We start from the raw sequence: 20,218 nt of genomic DNA, 5'->3' as shown, positions 1-20,218 counted from the left end.
ACCCTATAAACCCCCCCACCCCATTTCAGACCTGGTTCATCTTCTCCTTCAGGTCCCTCATCTCCCTCTCCCGGCCCTGGATGATCCTTTTAATGTCGTTGATTCGGGGCCCGAAATTGGCCAGTTCACTTTCCAGTTTGCTCTTCTCCTATAGGGACATCATATAGATTATATAGGGGTTAAATCCTATAGGGACATCATATAGATTATATAGGGGGTTAAATCCTATAGGGACATCATATAGATATAGGGGGTTAAATCCTATAGGAACATCATATATATTTATGGTGGGGGGTTAAAAAGAAGACTGCAGGTTGAGCTGCATCTTGGCCTGCTCCCACCCCAAAAATGGCCACTTTTGACCCCAAAACAGCCCAATTTCACCCCACAAATGACCATATTGGATCCCCAAAAGGCTCTTTTTGACCCCAAAAGTGGCATTTTTGATGCAATTTACCCCAAAATTGCTGATTTTAGCCCAAAATCACCTGCAGGCTGAGCTGCATCTTGGTCTACTTCCATACTGGATTCGCCCCCAAAATGGCCACTTTTAACCCCGAAAATACCCCAAAATGACCCAAAAAACGACCATATTGGATCCCCAAAAGTCTCTTCTTGACCCCAAAAGTGCCATATTTGATGCATTTGACCCAAAAAGTGCCGATTTTAGCCCAAAATCACCTGCAGGCTGAGCGCCAGGTGCCACATCTTGGTCATCTCCCATGAAGGTTTTGACCCAAAAATGACCATTTTTGACCCCAAAAATACCCCAAAATGACCCAAAAAATGACTAAATTAGACCCTCCAAAGTCTCTTTTTGACTCCTAAAGTGCAATTTTTGATGTATGTGACCCAAAAAGTGCCGATTTTAGCCCAAAATCACCTGCAGGTTGAGCTGCATCTTGGTCTACCTCCATACTGGAATCGCCCCCAAAATGGCCACTTTTAACCCCAGAACAGCCCAATTTCACCCCAAAAATGACCACATTGGATCCCCAAAAGGCTCCTTTTGACCCCAAAAGTGCCATTTTTGATGCAATTTACCCCAAAATTGCTGATTTTAGCCCAAAATCACCTGCAGGCTGAGCTGCATCTTAGTCTACTTCCATACTGGATTCGCCCCCAAAATGGCCACTTTTAACCCCCAAAATACCCCCAAATGACCCAAAAAACGACCATATTGGATCCCCAAAAGTCTCTTCTTGACCCCAAAAGTTCCATATTTGATGCATTTGACCCAAAAAGTGCCGATTTTAGCCCAAAATCACCTGCAGGCTGAGCGCCAGGTGCCACATCTTGGACATCTCCCATGAAGGTTTTGACCCAAAAATGGCCACTTTTAACCCCAAAAATACCCCAAAATGACCCAAAAAATGACTAAATTAGACCCTCCAAAGCCTCTTTTTGACTCCTAAAGTGCAATTTTTGATGTATTTGACCCAAAAATTGCCGATTTTAGCCCAAAATCACCTGCAGGTTGAGCGCCAGGTGCCATATCTTAGTCATCTCCCATGAAGGTTTTGACCCAAAAATGGCCACTTTTAACGCCAAAAATGACCCAATTTCACCCCAAAAATGACCATATTGGATCCCCAAAAGGCTCCTTTTGACCCCAAAAGTGCCATTTTTGATATATTTGACCCAAAAAGTGCCGATTTTAGCCCAAAATCATCTGCAGGTTGAGCTGCATCTTGGCCTCCTCCCATGCCAAAATGGCCACTCCTGACCCCAAGAATGACCCAATTTCACCCCAAAAATGACCAAATTAGACCCTCCAAAGTCTCTTTTTGACTCCTAAAGTGCCATTTTTGATGTATTTGCCCCCAAAAGTGCCGATTTTAGCCCAAAATCACCTGCAGGTTGAGCTGCATCTTGGTCTACTTCCATACTGGAATCGCCCCCAAAATGGCCACTTTTAACCCCAGAACAGCCCAATTTCACCCCAAAAATGACCATATTGGATCCCCAAAAGGCTCCTTTTGACCCCAAAAGTGCCATTTTTGATGCAATTTACCCAAAAATTGCTGATTTTAGCCCAAAATCACCTTCAGGCTGAGCTCCATCTTGGTCTACTTCCATACTGGAATCGCCCCCAAAATTGCCACTTTTAACCCCAAAAATACCCCAAAATGACCCAAAAAATGACCATAATGGATCCCCAAAAGGCTCCTTTTGACCCCAAAAGTGCCATATTTGATGTAATTTACCCCAAAATTGCTGATTTTAGCCCAAAATCACCTGCAGGTTGAGCGCCAGGTGCCGGGTCTTGGTCTGTTCCAGGTCGCTCTGGGAGTATTTCAGCCTCATCTGCAGCCCATGAGCCTGAGACTGGACCTGCCGCAGCTCGGCCTCCTTGCGTTTGGCCTTCATTTGTTCCTATGGGGGCATAAATGGGGGGAGGGTTAATGGGGAGGGGTCCTATGGGGTCTTATGGGGTCCTATGGGGGGTCTATGGGGTCCTATGGGCGGTTTATGGGGTTCTATGGGGTCTTTGGAGGGTCTTTGGGGGGGATTTGGGGGGGCTATGGGGGTCCTATGGGGTCTTATGGGGGGTCTATGGGGTCCTATGGGGTCTATAGGGTCCTATGGGGTCTTTGGGGATGGCTTGGGGGGTTATGGGGGGTCTATGGGGTCCTATAGGGGGTATCTGGGGTCTTATGGGGGGTCTATGGGGTCCTATGGGGTCTTTGGGGGGGATATGAGGGGGAGATGGGGGTCCTATGGGATCCTATGGGGGCCCTATGGGGTCCTATGGGGTCTTACGGGGGGTCTATGTGGTCTTTGGGGGGGATATGAGGGGGATATGGGGGGAGATAGGGGTCCTATGGGGGGGATTTGGGGTCCTATAATGTTCTATGGGGACCTATGGGTTCCTATGGGGGGTCTATGCTGTCCTATGGGGTGTCTATGGGGTCCTATGGGGGGGTCTATGTGGGGTTTAATGCAGCTCGGCCTCCTTGAGTTTGGCCTTCATTTGTTCCTATGGGGGGCATAAATGGGGGGGGGTTAATGGGGTCTTATGGGGTCTTATGGGGTCCTATGGGGTCTTTGGGGGTGCTACGGGACCCTATGGGGGGCCTATGGGGTCCTATGGGGGGTCTATGGGGTCCTATGGGGTCTTTGGGGGAGGGTTTGGGGGGATTTGGGGGGCTATGGGGTCCTATGGGGGGTATTTGGGGTCCTATGGGGGGTATTTGGGGTCTTATGGAGGGTCTATGGGGTCCTATGGGGGGTCTATGGGGTCTTATGGGGGGTCTATGGGGTCTTTGGGGGGGATATGAGGGGGAGATGGGGGTCCTATGGGATCCTATGGGGTCCTATGGGGTCCTATGGGGGGGTCCTATGGGGTCTTATGGTTGGTCTATTGGGTATTTGAGGGGATTTGGGGGTCCTATAATGTTCTATGGGGTCCTATGTGGTCTTATGGGGTCCAATGGGGTCTTTGGGGGGGTTATGGGGGACTTTGAGGGGTCTATGGGGGTCCTGCCGCAGCTCGGCCTCCTTGCGTTTGGCCTTCATTTGTTCCTATGGGGTCATAAATGGGGGGGGGGTTAATGGGGTGGTGATCCTATGGGGTCTTATGGGGTCTTATGGGGGGTCTGTGGGGTTCTATGGGGGGTTTATGGGGTTCTATGGGGTCTTTGGAAAGTCTTTGGGGGGGATTCGGGGGGGCTATGGGGTCCTATGGGGGGTCTTATGGGGGGGTTCTATGAGAGTTTATGGGGTTCTATGGGGGTTTATGGGGTCCTATGGGGTCTTTGGGGGGGATATGAGGGGGAGATGGGGGTCCTATGGGATCCTATGGGGTCCTATGGGGGCCCTATGGGATCTTATGGGGTCCTATGGGGTCTTATGGGGTCCTATGGTTGGTCTATGGGGTATTTGAGGGGATTTGGGGGTCCTATAATGTTCTATGGGGTCCTATGGGGTCCTATGTGGTCTTATGGGGTCCTATGGGGTCTTTGGGGGGGGATTTGGGGGTCCTATGGGGGGTCTATGGGGGTCCTGCCGCAGCTCGGCCTCCTTGCGTTTGGCCTTCATCTGTTCCTATGGGGTCATAAATGGGGGGGGGGGTTAATGGGGTGGTGATCCTATGGGGTCTTATGGGGTCCTATGGGGTCTTTGGGGGGGATTTGGGGGTGCTACGGGACCCTATGGGGGGCCTATGGGGTCCTATGGGGGGTCTATGGGGTCCTATGGGGTCTTTGGGGGGGGGGGTTGGGGGGATTTGGGGGGCTATGGGGTCCTATTGGGGGGTAATTGGGGTCTTATGTGTCCTATGGGGTCCTATGGGGACCCTATGGGGTCTTATGGGGTCCTATGGGGGGAACCTATGGGGTCTTATGGGGTCCTATGGGGGCCCTATGGGGTCTTATGGGGTCCTATGGGGGGGGGTCCTATGGCGTCTTTTGGGGTCCTATGGTTGGTCTATGGGGTATTTGAGGGGATTTGGGGGTCCTATAATGTTCTATGGGGTCCTATGTGGTCTTACGGGGTCCTATGGGGTCTTTGGGGGGGGGATTGGGGGGATTTGGGGGGCTATGGGGTCCTATTGGGGGGTAATTGGGGTCTTATGGGGGGTCTATGGGGTCTTTGGGGGGGTCTATGGGGTCTTATGGGGTCTTGGGGGGGGACTATGGGGTCTTTGGGGGGGTCTTTGGGGGTCCTATGGGGTCTTATGGGTCCTATGGGTCAGCTATGGGGTCTCTATGGGGCAGCTATGGCTCCGCTATGGGTCTGTATGGGTGTCTCTGAGTCTGACCTTGAGCTCGTCCGTGAGCCGTTCCTTCTTATCCTTGAGTTTATCCACCGCCTTCTCGTCCCACCTCCTGGCCTTGGCCTTCAGGTCGCTGGCACCCCCCGAAATCACCCCCGACTTCTGGAACAGGGTCCCGTCCAGAGCCACCGTCTGATTGGATGACAGAGATGTCAATCAACGCGCTGATTGGATGACGGAGAGGTCAATCAATCTTATGGACACGCCCCCCCTGAGGTTATAGTCCCGCCCCCATGACTTTAAGCCCCGCCCCCTGAAGATAGAGAGCCACTGTCTGATTGGATGATGGGGACATCAATCAATCTTATAGACACGCCCCTCGCGGCCTTTAGCTCCGCCCCTTTTATAAGCCCCGCCCCTTCCATAAACCCCACCCCTCCAAGCCCCGCCCCCTTTATAAGCTCCACCCCCTTTAAGCCCCGTCCTATTTATAAGCCCCACCCCCTTTCGGTCCCATCCCCCTCCTTAAGCCCCGCCCCCTCTATAAGCCCCACCCCCTATAAGCCCCACCCCCTATAAGCCCCGCCCCTTCCTTAAGCCCCGCCCCCTCTATAAGCCACGCCCCTTTTCTTAAGCCCCGCCCCCTCTATAGGCCACACCCCTTTTCTTAAGCCCCGCCCCTTCTTTAAGCCCCGCCCCTTTATAACCCCAACTCCCTTTATAAGCCCACCCCTTATAAGCCCCACCCCCCCTTTAGGCCCCGCCCCTTCCTCAAGCACCGCCCCCTTTATAAGCCCCTCCCCCTGTATAAGCCCCGCCCCATATACATAAGACCTTGTGCCTCTGGTGCCCCCACCTCCCCCTTATAAGCCCCGCCCATTTCCTTAAGCCCCGCCCCCTTTATAAGCCCCACCCCCTTCCTTAAGCCCCGCCCCCTCTATTAGCTGTACCCCCTTTATAAGCCCCGCCCCTTCCTTAAGCTCCGCCCCTTCCTCAAGCCCCTCCCCCTGTATAAGCCCCGCCCCATATATATAAGACCATGTGCCTCTGGTGCCCCCACCCCCCCTTATATGCCACGCCCATTTCCTTAAGCCCCGCCCCCTTTATAAGCCCCACCCCCTTCCTTAAGCCCCGCCCCCTCTATAAGCTTTACCCCCTTTATAAGCCCCACCCCCTTCCTTAAGCCACGCCCCCTCTATAAGCTGTACCCCCTTTATAAGCCCCGCCCCTTCCTTAAGCCCCGCCCCCTTCCTCATGCCTCGCCCCCTCTAAGCCCCGCCCCCTCTATATAAGACATTGTGCCTCTGGTGTCCCCACCCCCCCCTTATAAGCCACGCCCATTTCCTTAAGCCCCGCCCCTTCCTTAAGCCCCACCCCCTTCCTTAAGCCCCGCCCCTTCCTAAAACCACGCCCCCTTTATAAGCCACGCCCCCTTTCTAAGCCCCGCCCCCTTTCCCCCCCCTATATATACAGGACCTTGTGCCTCTGGTGCCCCCCTCCTTATAAGCCCCGCCCCCTCCAAGCCCCGCCCCTATAAGCCCCGCCCCTTTCCTTAAGCCCCGCCCCCTTTCTAAGCCCCGCCCCCTTCCCCCCCTATATATACAGGACCTTGTGCCTCTGGTGCCCCCCGAAGGCGATGCGCCGCGCGTCCTCCACGTTGTCGCAGACGAGCGCGTTGCCGCAGGCGTATTGCAGCGCCTTCTTGATGTGGGGCGGCTCGTAGCGGATCACGTCGATCACCAGCTTCGCCCCCTTCAGCTCCCGGAGCTTCTCATCCGTGGGTTTCACCTATAGGACATGGGGGGTTATATGGGGTTATATGGGGGGTTATGGGGGGATATGGGGTTATATGGGATATATGGGGGGATATGGGGGGATATGGGGGGATATGGGGGAAGATATGAGGTTATATGGGATATATGGGGGGGATATAGGGGGATATGGGGGGATATGGGGGGATATGGTGGGGATATGGGGGGGATATGGGGGGAGATATGGGGTTATATGGGATATATGGGTGGATATAGGGGGATATGAGGGGGATATGGGGGGATATGGGGGAAGATATGAGGTTATATGGGATATATGGGGGGATATGGGGGGGATAAGGGGGGGATAAGGGAGGTATATGGGGGGATATGAGGTTATATGGGGGGATATGGGGGGGATATAGGGGGATATGGGGGGGATATGGGGTTATATGGGATATATGGGGGGATATGGGGGGATATGGGGTTATATGGGGGGTTATGGGGTTATATGGGGAGTTATGGGGTTATATGGGATAAATGGGGTTATATGGGATATATGGGGGGATATGGGGTTATATGGGGGGTTATGGGGTTATATGGGATATATGGGGGGATATGGGGTTATATGGGGGGGATATGGGGGGTTATGGGGGGATATGGGGGGGATATGGGGGGGATATGGGGGGATATGGGGGGATATGGGATATATGGGGGGATATGGGGTATATGGGGGGGAGATATGGGGGATATGGGGGGATATGGGGGATATGGGGGGATATGGGGGGTTATGGGGGGATATGGGGTGGATATGGGGGGGTTATGGGGGGATATGGGGGTATATGGGGGGAGATATGAGGTTATATGGGATATATGGGGGGGATATGGGGGGATATGGGGGCATATGGGGGGGATATTGGGGGATATGGGGGTGATATGGGGGATATGGAAGAGATATGGGGGGATATGGGGGATATGGGGGGAGATATGAGGTTATATGGGATATATGGGGGGATATGGGGGGTTATGGGGTTATATGGGATATATGGGGAGATATGGGGGGGGATATGAGGTTATATGGGATATATGGGGGGATATGGGGGATATGAGGGGGATATGGGGGGATATGGGGGGAGATATGAGGTTATATGGGATATATGGGGGGATATGGGGGGGATATAGGGGGATATGGGATATATGGGGGGGATATGGGGGGGATATGGGGTATATATGGAGTATATGGGGTATATGGGGTCTATGGGGTATATGGGGGTCTATGGGGTATATGGGGGGATAAGGGGTATATGGGGGGATAAGGGGTATATGGTGTATATGTGGGGTATATGGGGGTATATGGGGGTCTATGGGGTCTATGGGGTATATGGGGGTATATGGGGGTCTATGGGGTCTATGGGGTTATATGGGGTATATATGGGGTCTATGGGGTATATGGGATATATAGGTTATATGGGGTCTATGGGTTATATGGGATATATGGGGTCTATGGGGTCTATGGGTCTATGGGGTCTATGGGGTCTATGGAGTATATATGGGGTCTATGGGATATATAGGTTATATGGGGTATATATGGGGTCTATGGGTTATATGGGATATATGGGGTCTATGGGTCTATGGGGTCTATGGGGTCTATGGGGTCTATGGAGTATATATGGGGTCTATGGGATATATAGGTTATATGGGGTATATATGGGGTCTATGGGTTATATGGGATATATGGGGTCTATGGGTCTATGGGGTCTATGGGGTCTATGGAGTATATATGGGGTCTATGGGATATATAGGTTATATGGGGTATATATGGGGTCTATGGGTTATATGGGATATATGGGGTCTATGGGTCTATGGGGTCTATGGGATATATGGGGTCTATGGGGTCTCTGGTGTCTCTGTGGTCCTTACCTCCAGGTAATCCAATGGCAGGAATGTCTCGGGTTCCCCCCTCTGCTCCTTGATGTACTGGATACAATCCCGGCCCGTCTTCTCCGAGTCCACGATGATGGCGTCCATGTTCTTACCCAGCACTTTGGTCACCGCGATCTGGTATTTCTTCTGCGTCGGCTGGCACAGGTCGATCAGGCGCCCGTACTATGGGGTATAGGGGATATATGGGGTTATAGGGGGTTATAGGGGGGGATATGGGGGGATATGGGGTTATAGGGGGGGATATGGGGTTATATGGGGTTATAGGGGGTTATAGGGGGGGATATGGGGGGATATGGGGTTATAGGGGGGGATATGGGGTTATAGGGGGTTATAGGGGGTGATAGGGGGGGTATAGGGGGGGTATAGGGGGTTATATGGGGTTATATGGGGTCAGTAATGGGGTTATATGGGGTTATATGGGGGGATATGGGGTTATATGGGGGGATATGGGGTTATATGGGGTTATGGGGGGTTATATGGGGGGATATGGGGTTATAGGGGGTTATATGGGGGGATATGGGGGGATATGGGGTTATATGGGGGGATATGGGGTTATATGGGGTTATGGGGGGCTATATGGGGGGATATGGGGTTATAGGGGATTATAGGGGGGGTATAGGGGGTTATATGGGGGTTATATGGGGGGATATGGGGTTATATGGGGGGATATGGGGGTTATGGGGTCAGCAATGGGGTTATAGGGGGTTATAGGGGGTTATGGGGGGTTATAGGGGCTGCAGTGGGGGAGAGATGGGGGTTAATGGGGGTAAATGGGGGGTTAATGGGGGGATATAGGGGGTTATGGGGTCAGCAATGGGGTTATATGGGGTTATAGGGGGTTATATGGGGTCAGCAATGGGGTTATATGGGGGGAAATGGGGGGATATGGGGTTATTAGGAGGGGATATGGGTGGATATGGGGTCATATGGGGGGATATGGGGGGTTAATGGGTGGGCTGGCACAGGTAGATCAGACGGCCGTACTGTGGGGGGAGATGGGGGGTTATGGGGGGTTATGGGGAGATATGGGGGATATAGGGGGCTGTATGGGATCTTAAGACCCCCATTGACATATTAAGACCCCCATTGGGATCTTAAGACCCCCATTGGCATTTTAAGACCCCTATTGGGATCTTAAGACCCCCCCTTAGGATCTGAACCTCCCATTGGGATCTTAAGACTCCCATTAGGATTTGGACCCCTCCATTGGGATCTTAAGACCCCCACTGGCATTTTAAAACCCCTATTGAGATCTTAAGACCCCCATTGGGATTTGGATGCCCCCATTGGGATCTTAAGACCCTCATTAGGATTTGGACCCCTCCATTGGGATCTTAAGACCCCCATTGATATATTAAGACCCCCATTGGGATTTGGATTCCTCCATTGGGATCTTAAGACCCCCATTGGCATTATAAGACCCCTATTGAGATCTTAGGACCCCCATTGGGATTTGGACGCCCCCATTGGGATCTTAAGACCCCCATAGGCATTTTAAGACCCCCATTGGGATCTTAAGACCCCCATTGGCATTTTAAGACCCCTATTGGGATCTTAAGACCCCCATTGACATATTATGACCCCCATTGGGATTTGGATGCCCCCATTGGGATCTTAAGACCCCTATTGACATACGACCCCCATTGGGATTTGGCCTCTTCCAGTTGGGTTTTAAAATGCCCCATTGGCATTTTAAGACCTCCACTGGGTTCTTAAGACCCCCATTGGGATTTTCAGACCCCCATTGGGATCTTAAGACCCCCATTGGGATTTGGACGCCCCCATTGAGATCATAAGACCCCCATTGGCATTTTAAGACCCCTGTTGGGTTCTTAAGACCCTCATTGGGATTTGGACCCCTCCATTGGCATTATAAGACCCCTATTGGGATCTTAAGACCCCCATTGGGATTTGGACGCCCCTATTGACATATTAAGACCCCCATTGACATATTAAGACCCCCTATTGGGATTTAGCCCCCCATGACCCTCTATGCTCTCACCACGGATCCCAGGTAGAGCCTCTTGATGCTGTCCATGATCTCTGCCTTCCTCTGCTGCCTGCTGCTCTCCCACTGGGATTTGGACCTCCCCCATTGGGATCTTAAGACCCCCATTGGCATTTTAAGGTTCCCATTGACATATTAAGACCCCTATTGGGATCTTAAGACCCCCATTGGGATTTGGACGCCCCCATTGGGATCTTAAGACCCCCATTGGCATTTTAAGACCCCTATTGGGTTCTTAAGACCCCCATTGGCATATTAAGACCCCCATTGGCATTTTAAGACCCCCATTGCTTATTAAGACCTCCCATTGGGATCTTAAGACCCCCATTGACATATTAAGACCCCCATTGGGATTTGGACGCCCCCATTGGGATTTTAAGACCCCTATTGAGATCTTAAGACCCCCATTGGGATTTGGCCTCTTCCAGTTGGGTTTTGGAGCCCCCCATTGGGATCTTAAGACCCCTATTGACATATTAAGACCCCCACTGGGATCTTAAGACCCCCATTGCTTATTAAGCCCCCAATGACCCTCTATGCTCTCACCACGGATCCCGGGTAGAGCCTCTTGATGCTGTCCATGATCTCCGCCTTCCTCTGCTGCCTGCTGCTCTCCTGCCGGTCGATCCTCGCGTCCCCCAGCTGCTCCATCACCTGGTTCAGCTCCTGGTTGATCTCGTCGATGCGTCTCTTGGCCGACTCCACCTCCGACGTCAGCTCCCCCTCCAGCCGCTTCTGCTCCTCCAGGGACTGCCTGCAATAGGGGATAGGGGGCGTTGGGGATCCTATAGGGCAATATGGGGTACTATGGGGCACTATGGGGACCCTATGGGGCACTATGGGGTACTATGGGGCACTATGGGGCCATTTGGGGACCCTATGGGGCACTATAGGGACCCTATGGGGCACTATGCGGCCATTTGGGGACACTATGGGGCACTATAGGGACCCTATGGGGCACTATAGGGACTCTATGGGGTCATTTGAGGACCCTATGGGGCACTTTAAGGACCCCATGGGGCACTTTAGGGACCCTATGGGGCACTATGGGGCCATTTGGAGACCATATGGGGCACTATGGGGACCCTATGGGGCACTATGGGGCCATTTGGAGACCCTATGGGGCACTATGGGGACCCTATGGGGCACTATGGGGCCATTTGGGGACCCTATGGGGCCATTTTGGGGCCAACTCCACCTCCGACGTCAGCTCCCCCTCCAGCCACTTCTGCTCCTCCAGGGACTGCCTGCAATAGGGGATAGGGGGCGTTCGGGACCCTATAGGGACATTTTGGAGCCATTTGGGGAGCCTATGGGGCACTATGGGGACCCTATGGGGCAGTATAGGGACTCTATGGGGTCATTTGAGGACCCTATGGGGCACTATGGGGACCCTATGGGGCCATTGGAGGCCATTTGGGGACCCTATGGGGCACTATGGGGCCATTTGGGGACCCTATGGGGCACTATGGGGACCCTATGGGGCACTATGGGGCCATTTGGGGACCCTATGGGGCACTATGGGGACCCTATGGGGCACTATGGGGCCATTTATGGACCCTATGGGGCACTATAGGGACCCTATGGGGCACTATGGGGCCATTTGGGGACCCTATGGGGCACTATGGGGCCATTTGGGGACCCTATGGGGACATGGAGATCAACTGGGAACCCTATGGGGCACTTTAGGGTCCGTTTTGGGGTCAATCTGGGTCCATTTTGGGTCCATTTTGGGTCCACTTTGGGTCCTTTTGGGTCCATTTCTTGCCCCCCCCTCACTTGCTGGTAGCGATGTACTCCTCCAACTTCTCGATGCGTTTCTGGTTCTCTTCGATCTCCCGCAGCTTCTGCTTGATCTTTGCCTGCATTTTGGGCCAAAAACCCCAAATTTGGGTCCATTCTAACCCTCATTCCCCCCTAGACCCCCAATAACACCCAATAGGGGTGGGTTTGCCTACATTTTGGGTCCAAAAAGGCCAAATTTGGGTCCATTCTAACCCTCATTTCCCCCCCCCCCCCCCCCATAATAGCCCCCAATGGGGGGATCTTCACCTACATTTTGGGTACAAAAAGGCCAAATTTGGGTCCATTCTAACCCTCTTTCCCCCCATGACCCCCAATAGCCCCCAATGGAAGGGGGGGGGGAATCTTCACCTGCATTTTGGGGCCAAAAACCCCAAATTTGGGTCCATTCTAACCCTCTTCCCCCCCCCCCCCCAATAATAGCCCCCAATGGGGGGGTGTTCACCTTCATTTTGGGGCCAAAAAGGCCAAATTTGAGTCCATTCTAACCCTCCAGGACCCCAATAACACCCAATAGGGGTGGTTTTGCCTTCATTTTGGGTCCAAAAAGGCCAAATTTGGGTCCATTTCCCCCCATTCTAACCCTGCCCCCCCCAGGGCCCCCAATAGCCCCCAATGGGGGGATCTTCAGCTGCATTTTGGGGTCAAAAAGGCCAAATTTGGGTCCATTCTAACCCTCATTCCCCCCAGGACCCCCAATAACACCCAATAGGGGCGGGTTTGCCTTCATTTTGGGTCCAAAAAGGCCAAATTTGGGTCCATTTCCCCCCATTCTAACCCTGCCCCCCCAGGGCCCCCAATAGTCCCCAATGGGGGGATCTTCAGCTGTATTTTGGGGCCAAAAAGGCCAAATTTGGGTCCATTCTAACCCTCTTTCCCCCCTAGACCCCCAATAAAACCCAATAGGGGTGGGTTTGCCTACATTTTGGGGCCAAAAAGGCCAAATTTGGGTCAATTTCCCCCCATTCTAACCCTCATTCCCCCCAGGACCCCAATAACACCCAATAGGGGTGGGTTTGCCTTCATTTTGGGGCCAAAAAGCCCAAATTTGGGTCCATTCTAACCCTCATTCCCCCCTAGACCCCAATAGTCCCCAGTAGGGGGATCTTCACCTGCATTTTGGGGCCCAAAAAACCCAAATTTGGGTCCATTATCACCCTCCAGGACCCCAATAGCCCCCAATCAGGGGGTCTTTGCCTCCATTTTGGGTCCAAAAAGGCCCAATTTGGGTTTGTTCTGACCTCGGTCTCCACTTTCTTCCTCTCCTCCAGGTCCAGTCGATCCTGATCGGCCTTTTGGTCCCTGTTGAATTTCTCCAGCTCCTGGGCCAACGTGGCCGCGCGTTTCGAGGCCTCTTCCTTAAGGCGGTGGTACTTCTTCACCTGGGGGGGGATAATATGGGGGGGGGTCAATAATGGGGGGCTATAGGGGGTTATTGAGGGGTTATGGGGGGATATGGGGGGGTTATGGGGTTTATGGGGGGGATATGGGGTCTATGGGAAGATATGGGGGTTAGGGGGGTTACTGGGGGGAAATGGGGGGTTATGGGGGAGATATGGGGGGGTTTGGGGGGTTATGGGGGGATTGAGTGGGGTTATGGGGGGTTAGGGAGGTTATTGGGGGGAAATGGGGGTTTAGGGGGGATTTGGGGGGGCTATGGAGGGGTTATGGGGGGGAAATGGGGGTATAGGGGGAGAATAAGGGGGGTTATGGGGGGTTATGGGGTCCATGGGGGGAAATGGGGGGGGTTATGGGGTCTATGGGGGGTTATGGGGTCTACAGGGGGGTTATGGGGTCTATGGGAGGGATATGGAGGGTTAGGGGAGTTATTGGGGGGAAATGGGGGTTTATGGGGGAGATATGGGGGGGTTTGGGGGGTTATGGGGGAGATATGGGGGGGATTTGGGGGGGTTATGGGGTCCTCCTTAAGGCGGTGGTACTTCTTCACCTGGGGGGGGATAATATGGGGGGGGGTCAATAAATGGGGGGATATGGGGGGGTTATGGGGGGATTTGGGGGGATATGGGGGGTTATTTGGGGGGATATGGGGGGTTACGGGGTCCTCCTCCTTAAGGCGGTGGTACTTCTTCACCTGGGGGGGGATATAATAGGGGGGGGGGGTCAATAAATGGGGGGATATGGGGGGTCATGGGGCATTTAGGGGGGGGTTTGGGGGGGTTATTGGGGTGAATAAGGGGGGTTATGGGGGGTTATGAGGTGTTATGGGGGGTTAGGGGAGTTATGGGGGAGATATGGGGGGGTTATGGGGTCTATGGGGGGGATATGGGGTCTACGTGCGGGGTTATGGGGGAGATATGGGGGGTTAGGGGGGTTATTGCGGGGAAATGGGGGGGTTATGGGGTCTATGGGGGGGTTATGGGGTCTATGGGGGGATATGGAGGGTTAGGGGGGTTATTGGGGGGAAATGGGGGTTTATGGGGGAGATATGGGGGGGTTATGGGGTCTATGGGGAGGATATGGGATCTATAGGGGGGTTATGGGGTCTATGGGGAGATATGGGGGGTTAGGAGGGTTATTGGGGGGAAATGGGGGGGTTATGGGGTCTATAGGGGGGTTATGGGGGGATTTGGGGGAGATATGGGGGGGATATGGGGGGTTATGGGGGGGAAATGGGGGTTTAGGGGGTGAATAAAGGGGGATATGGGGGGTTATGGGGGGATTGAGTGGGGTTATGGGGGTTAGGGGGGTTATTGGGGGGAAATGGGGGGTTATGGGGGAGATATGGGGAGGTTATGGGGTGTTATGGGGGCTTATGGGGTCTATGGGGGGGATATGGGGGGTTATGGGGTCCTCCTCCTTAAGGCGATGGTACTTCTTCACCTGGGGGGGGAGATAATGGGGGGGGGGGTGTCAATAATGGGGGGTTATAGGGGGGTTGTGGGGGGTTATGGGGATTATGGGGTGGTTATTTGGGGGGCTATGAGGGGTTATGGGGGATTTGGGGGGTAAATGGGGGGGAAATGGGGGTTTAGGTGGTGAATAAGGGGGGATATGGGGGTTTAGGGGGGATTTGGGGGGGATGTGGGGGCTATGGGGGGTTATTTGGGGGTTTATGGGGTGAATAAGGGGGGATATGGGGGGTTATGGGGGGTTATGGGGTCCTCCTCCTTAAGGCGGTGGTACTTCTTCACCTGGGGGGGGATAATATGGGGGGGGGGGTTAATAATGGGGGGCTATAGGGGGGTTTTGGGGGGTTATGGGGGGATATGGGGGGGTTTTGGGGGGATATGGGGGGTTATGGGGGGATTGAGTGGGGTTATGGGGGGTTAGGGGGGTTATTGGGGGGAAATGGGGGTTTAGGGGGGATTTGGGGGGCTATGGAGGGGTTATGGGGGGGAAATGGGGGTTTAGGGGGTGAATAAAGGGGGATATGGGGGGTTATGGGGGGATTGAGTGGGGTTATGGGGGTTAGGGGGGTTATTGGGGGGAAATGGGGGTTTATGGGGGAGATATGGGGGGGTTTGGGGGGTTATGGGGGGCTTATGGGGTCTATGGGGGGGATATGGGGTCTATGAGGAGATATGGGGGGTTATTGGGGGGTTATGGGGGGTTATGGGGGAGATATGGGGGGATATGGGGGGTTATGGGGGGTTATGGGGGGGTTATGGGGTCCTCCTCCTTAAGGCGGTGGTACTTCTTCACCTGGAGCGTTTTGGGGTGAAAAAGTGGCATTTTGGTCAAAAAGAGTGTGGTTTAAGGCAAAAACGTGGCATTTTGGGGCTCAAAAATGGCATTTTGGAGCAAAAAGGCACTTTTGGGGGTGAAAAAGTGGCATTTTGGGGCTCAAAAGTATCATTTTGGGGGACAAAAGTAACATTTTGGCGTGAAAAAGTGGCATTTTGGGGTCATACCAGTGGGTTTTGGGGCAAAAAATGCAGTTTTGGGGTGAAAAAGTGGCATTTTGGGTCAAAAAAGTGGCATTTTGGTCCAAAAAGGCACCTTTTGGGGTGAAAAAGTGGCATTTTGGGGCAAATAAGTGTCATTTTGGGTCTCCAAATCCCCTTTTGGTGCCCAAAGCAGTGGATTTGAGGTGAAAAAGTGGCATTTTGGGGCAGAAAAGTGGCATTTTTGGGTCAAACCAGTGGATTTTGGGGCAAAAAAGTGGCATTTTGGGTCAAACCAGTCATTTGGGGGGCAAAAAAGTGGCATTTGGGTCCAAAAAAGTGGCATTTTGGGTCAAACCAGTGGATTTTGGGGCAGAAAAGTAGCATTTTGGTCCAAAGAAGTGGCATTTTGGGGCTCAAAAGTGGCATTTTGGGGCAAAAAAGGCACTTTTTGGGGTGAAAAAGTGTCATTTTGGGTCAAAGCAGTGGATTTTGGGGTAAAAAAATGGCATTTTGGTCCAAGTAAGAGTCATTTTGGGGTGAAAAAGTGGCATTTTGGGGTGAAAAAGGCACTTTTTGGGGTGAAAAAGAGGCATTTTGGACCAAAAGAGTGTCGTTTTAAGGCAAAAATGTGGCATTTTGGGGCTCAAAAATGGCATTTAGGAGCAAAAAGGCACTTTTGGGGGTGAAAAAGTGGCATTTCGGGGTGAAAAAGTGGCATTTTGGGGCAGAGAAGTGGTATTTTGGGGTAAAAAGGCACATTTTGGTCCAAAAAAGTGGCATTTTGGGTCAAATAAGTGTCATTTTGGGGCAAAAAAGTGTCATTTTGGGTCAAACCAGTGGATTTTGGGGTAAAAAAATGGCATTTTGGTCCAAACAAGAGTCATTTTGGGGTGAAAAAGTATCATTTTGGGGCAGAAAACTGGTATTTTGGGGTAAAAAAGCAACTTTTGGTCCAAAAAAGTGGCATTTTGGGGTGAAAAAGGCACCTTTTGGTCCAAAAAGTGGCATTTTGGGGCAAAAAGGCACCTTTTGGGGCTCAAAAGTGGTATTTTGGGGGTAAAAAGGCACTTTTGGGGGCTCAAAAGTGGCATTTTGGGTCAAATAAGTGTCATTTTGGGGCAAAAAAGTGTCATTTTGGGTCCCACCTGGTTCTCCTCCAGCGTGAGGTCCCTGCCCTGGCTCTGACTCTCCTCCTCCATCCTCTCCTCAAACTCCTGCCTCGCTTTCTCCACCGCCCCCATCTCCTTCTCCAGCTCGTCCATGTCCCCCTTCCTTTTCTTGTACTGTTTCTGGGCGTTTTGAAGCGCTTTTCGAGCCGCCTCCACCTTCTTGATCTTATGGGCCGTGTTCTCCTTCGCTTTGATGTATTGGGGGCGTTTCTGGTTCAGCTCCGCGTCCTTCTCCCTATGGGATATAGGATATAGGGTATGAGATATAGGGTATGGGATATGGGATATGGGATATGGGGTATAGGGTATAGGGTATAGGATATAGGACATAGGATATAGGGTATAGGGTATAGGATATAGAGGGGTCAATTTGGGGCCATTTTGGGGCTTTTTGGGGCCACTTCAATCCACTTTGGGGCCATTTTGGGGCCCCTTGGGGCTATTTTGGGGCTCTTAGATCCATTTTGGGGTCATTATGGGGCTCTTAGATCCATTTTGGGGCCATTTTGGGGCCCTTCGATCCATTTTTGGGGCCATTTTGGGGCACTTTGTGGCCATGTGGGGTCACCCCATAGTGATGTATTGGGGGCGTTTCTGGTTCAGCTCCGCGTCCTTCTCCCTAGAGGATATTGGATATGGGATATTGGGTATGGGATATTGGGTATGGGATATAGGGTATGGGATATAGGGTATGGGATATGGGATATAGGGTATGGGATATGGGATATGGGATATGGGATATAGGGTATGGGATATGGGATATGGGATATGGGATATAGGATATGGGATATGGGATGTGGGATATGGGATATAGGATATGGGATATGGGATATGGGATATAGGATATAGGGTATGGGATATGGGATATAGGGTATAGGGTATAGGATATGGGATATAGGATATGGGATATAGGATATAGGGTATGGGATATAGGATATAGGATATAGGGTATAGGGTATAGGATATGGGATATGGGATATAGGGTATAGGATATGGGATATGGGATATAGGGTATAGGATATGGGATATGGGATATGGGATATGGGATATGGGGTATAGGATATGGGATATGGGATATGGGATATGGGATATGGGATATAGGGTATGGGATATGGGATATGGGATAGGGGATATGGGATATAGGATATGGGATATGGGATATGGGATATAGGATATAGGACATAGGGTATGGGATATGGGATATGGGATATGGAATATGGGATATGGGATATTGGATATGGGATATAGGATATAGGACATAGGGTATGGGATATGGGATATGAGATATGGGATATAGGATATGGGATATGGGATATGGGATATAGGATACAGGGGGGTCAATTTGGGGCCATTTGGGGCCATTTAGGGGCTCTTAGATCCATTTTGGGGCCATTTACGGACATTTTGGGGCCATTATGGGGCCCTTCAATTCATTTTTGGGGCCATTTGGGGGCTCTTAGATCCATTTTGGGGCCATTTGGGGCCATTTTGGAGCCCTACAGATCCATTTTAGGGCCATTTTGGGGCACTTTGTGGCCATGTGGGGTCACCCCATAGTGATGTATTGGGGACGCTTCTGGTTCAGCTCCGCGTCCTTCTCCCTAGAGGATATGGGATATGGGATATAGGATATGGGATATAGGATATGGGATATGGGATATGGGATATAGGGTATAGGGTATGGGATATGGGATATAGGGTATAGGATATGGGATATAGGGTATGGGATATGGGATATGGGATATGGGATATGGGATATAGGGTATGGGATATGGGATATGGGATATAGGGTATGGGATATGGGATATAGGATATAGGGTATGGGATATGGGATATGGGATATAGGGTATAGGGTATAGCATATGGGATATGGGATATGGGATATAGGATATGGGATATAGTATATAGGATATGGGATATGGGATATGGGATATAGGGTATAGGGTATGGGATATGGGATATGGGATATGGGATATAGGGTATGGGATATGGGATATGGGATATGGGATATAGGATATAGGGTATGGGATATGGGATATGGGATATAGGGTATGGGATATGGGATATGGGATATGGGATATGGGATATAGGGTATGGGGTATGGGATATGGGATATGGGATATGGGTTATAGGGTATAGGGTATGGGATATAGGATATGGGATATGGAATATGGGATATGGGATATGGGGTATGGGATATGGGGTATGGGATATGGGGTATGGGATATGGGGTATGGGATATGGGGTATGGGATATGGGGTATGGGATATGGGGTATGGGATATGGGGTATGGGATATGGGATATAGGGTATGGGATATGGGATATAGGGATATGGGATATGGGATATAGGATATGGGATATGGGATATAGGATATGGGATATGGGATATAGGATATGGGATATAGAATATAGGATATAGGGGGGTCAATTTGGGGCCATTTAGGGGCTCTTAGATCCATTTTGGGGCCATTTAGGGACACTTTGAGGCCATTCTGGGGCCCTTCAATCCATTTTGGGGTCAATTCGGGGCTCTTAGATCCATTTAGGGCCATTTGGGGGCCCTGTGATCCATTTTGGAGCCATTATGGGGCCATATAGGGTCATTTTGGGGCCATTTGGGGCCCTTCAATTCATTTTGGGGCCATTTTGGGGCACCTTGGGGCCATTATGGGGCCCTCAGATCCATTTTGGGGCCATTTGGGGCCATTTTGGGGCACCTTGGGGCCATTATGGGCCCTCAGATCCATTTTGGGGCCATTTGGGGCCATTTTGGGGCACTCTGGGGCCACTCTGGGGCAACCAGGGGCCCTTCAATTCATTTTTGGGGCCATTTTGGGGCCATTTTGGGACCATTTAGGGCCATTTGGGGGCCCTTTGATCCATTTTGGGGCCATTATGGGGCACTCTGATCCATTTTGGGGCCATTTTGGGACACTTTGAGGCCATTTTGGGGCCCTGATATCCATTTTGGAGCCATTAT

General features: G+C 51.8%; 1 protein-coding gene across 6 annotated transcripts in view; it reads right to left on the bottom strand.

Annotated features, from left to right (window-relative positions):
• The window catches only part of SMC1A (structural maintenance of chromosomes 1A), a 92,866-nt gene that overhangs the window by 27,892 nt on the left and 44,756 nt on the right, over positions 1-20,218 (bottom strand). For all 6 annotated transcript variants that reach the window (XM_085535175.1, XM_085535174.1, XM_085535176.1 and 3 more), the window contains 9 exons: positions 17,214-17,472; positions 13,462-13,602; positions 12,197-12,279; positions 10,964-11,171; positions 8,386-8,571; positions 6,326-6,505; positions 4,763-4,909; positions 2,239-2,376; positions 32-148 (listed from right to left, as the gene is read on the bottom strand). In XM_085535175.1, coding sequence (XP_085391301.1) covers positions 32-148; positions 2,239-2,376; positions 4,763-4,909; positions 6,326-6,505; positions 8,386-8,571; positions 10,964-11,171; positions 12,197-12,279; positions 13,462-13,602; positions 17,214-17,472 — 1,459 coding nt within the window. The remainder of the gene's footprint in view (positions 1-31; positions 149-2,238; positions 2,377-4,762; positions 4,910-6,325; positions 6,506-8,385; positions 8,572-10,963; positions 11,172-12,196; positions 12,280-13,461; positions 13,603-17,213; positions 17,473-20,218) is intronic.

The sequence above is a fragment of the Coturnix japonica genome, unplaced genomic scaffold, assembly GCF_054131305.1.
Source record: "Coturnix japonica strain WE unplaced genomic scaffold, WE-NBRP24 Scf110, whole genome shotgun sequence".
NCBI classification, from domain to species: Eukaryota; Metazoa; Chordata; class Aves; order Galliformes; family Phasianidae; genus Coturnix; species Coturnix japonica.
This window is presented reverse-complemented; position numbering and strand designations above follow the sequence as displayed.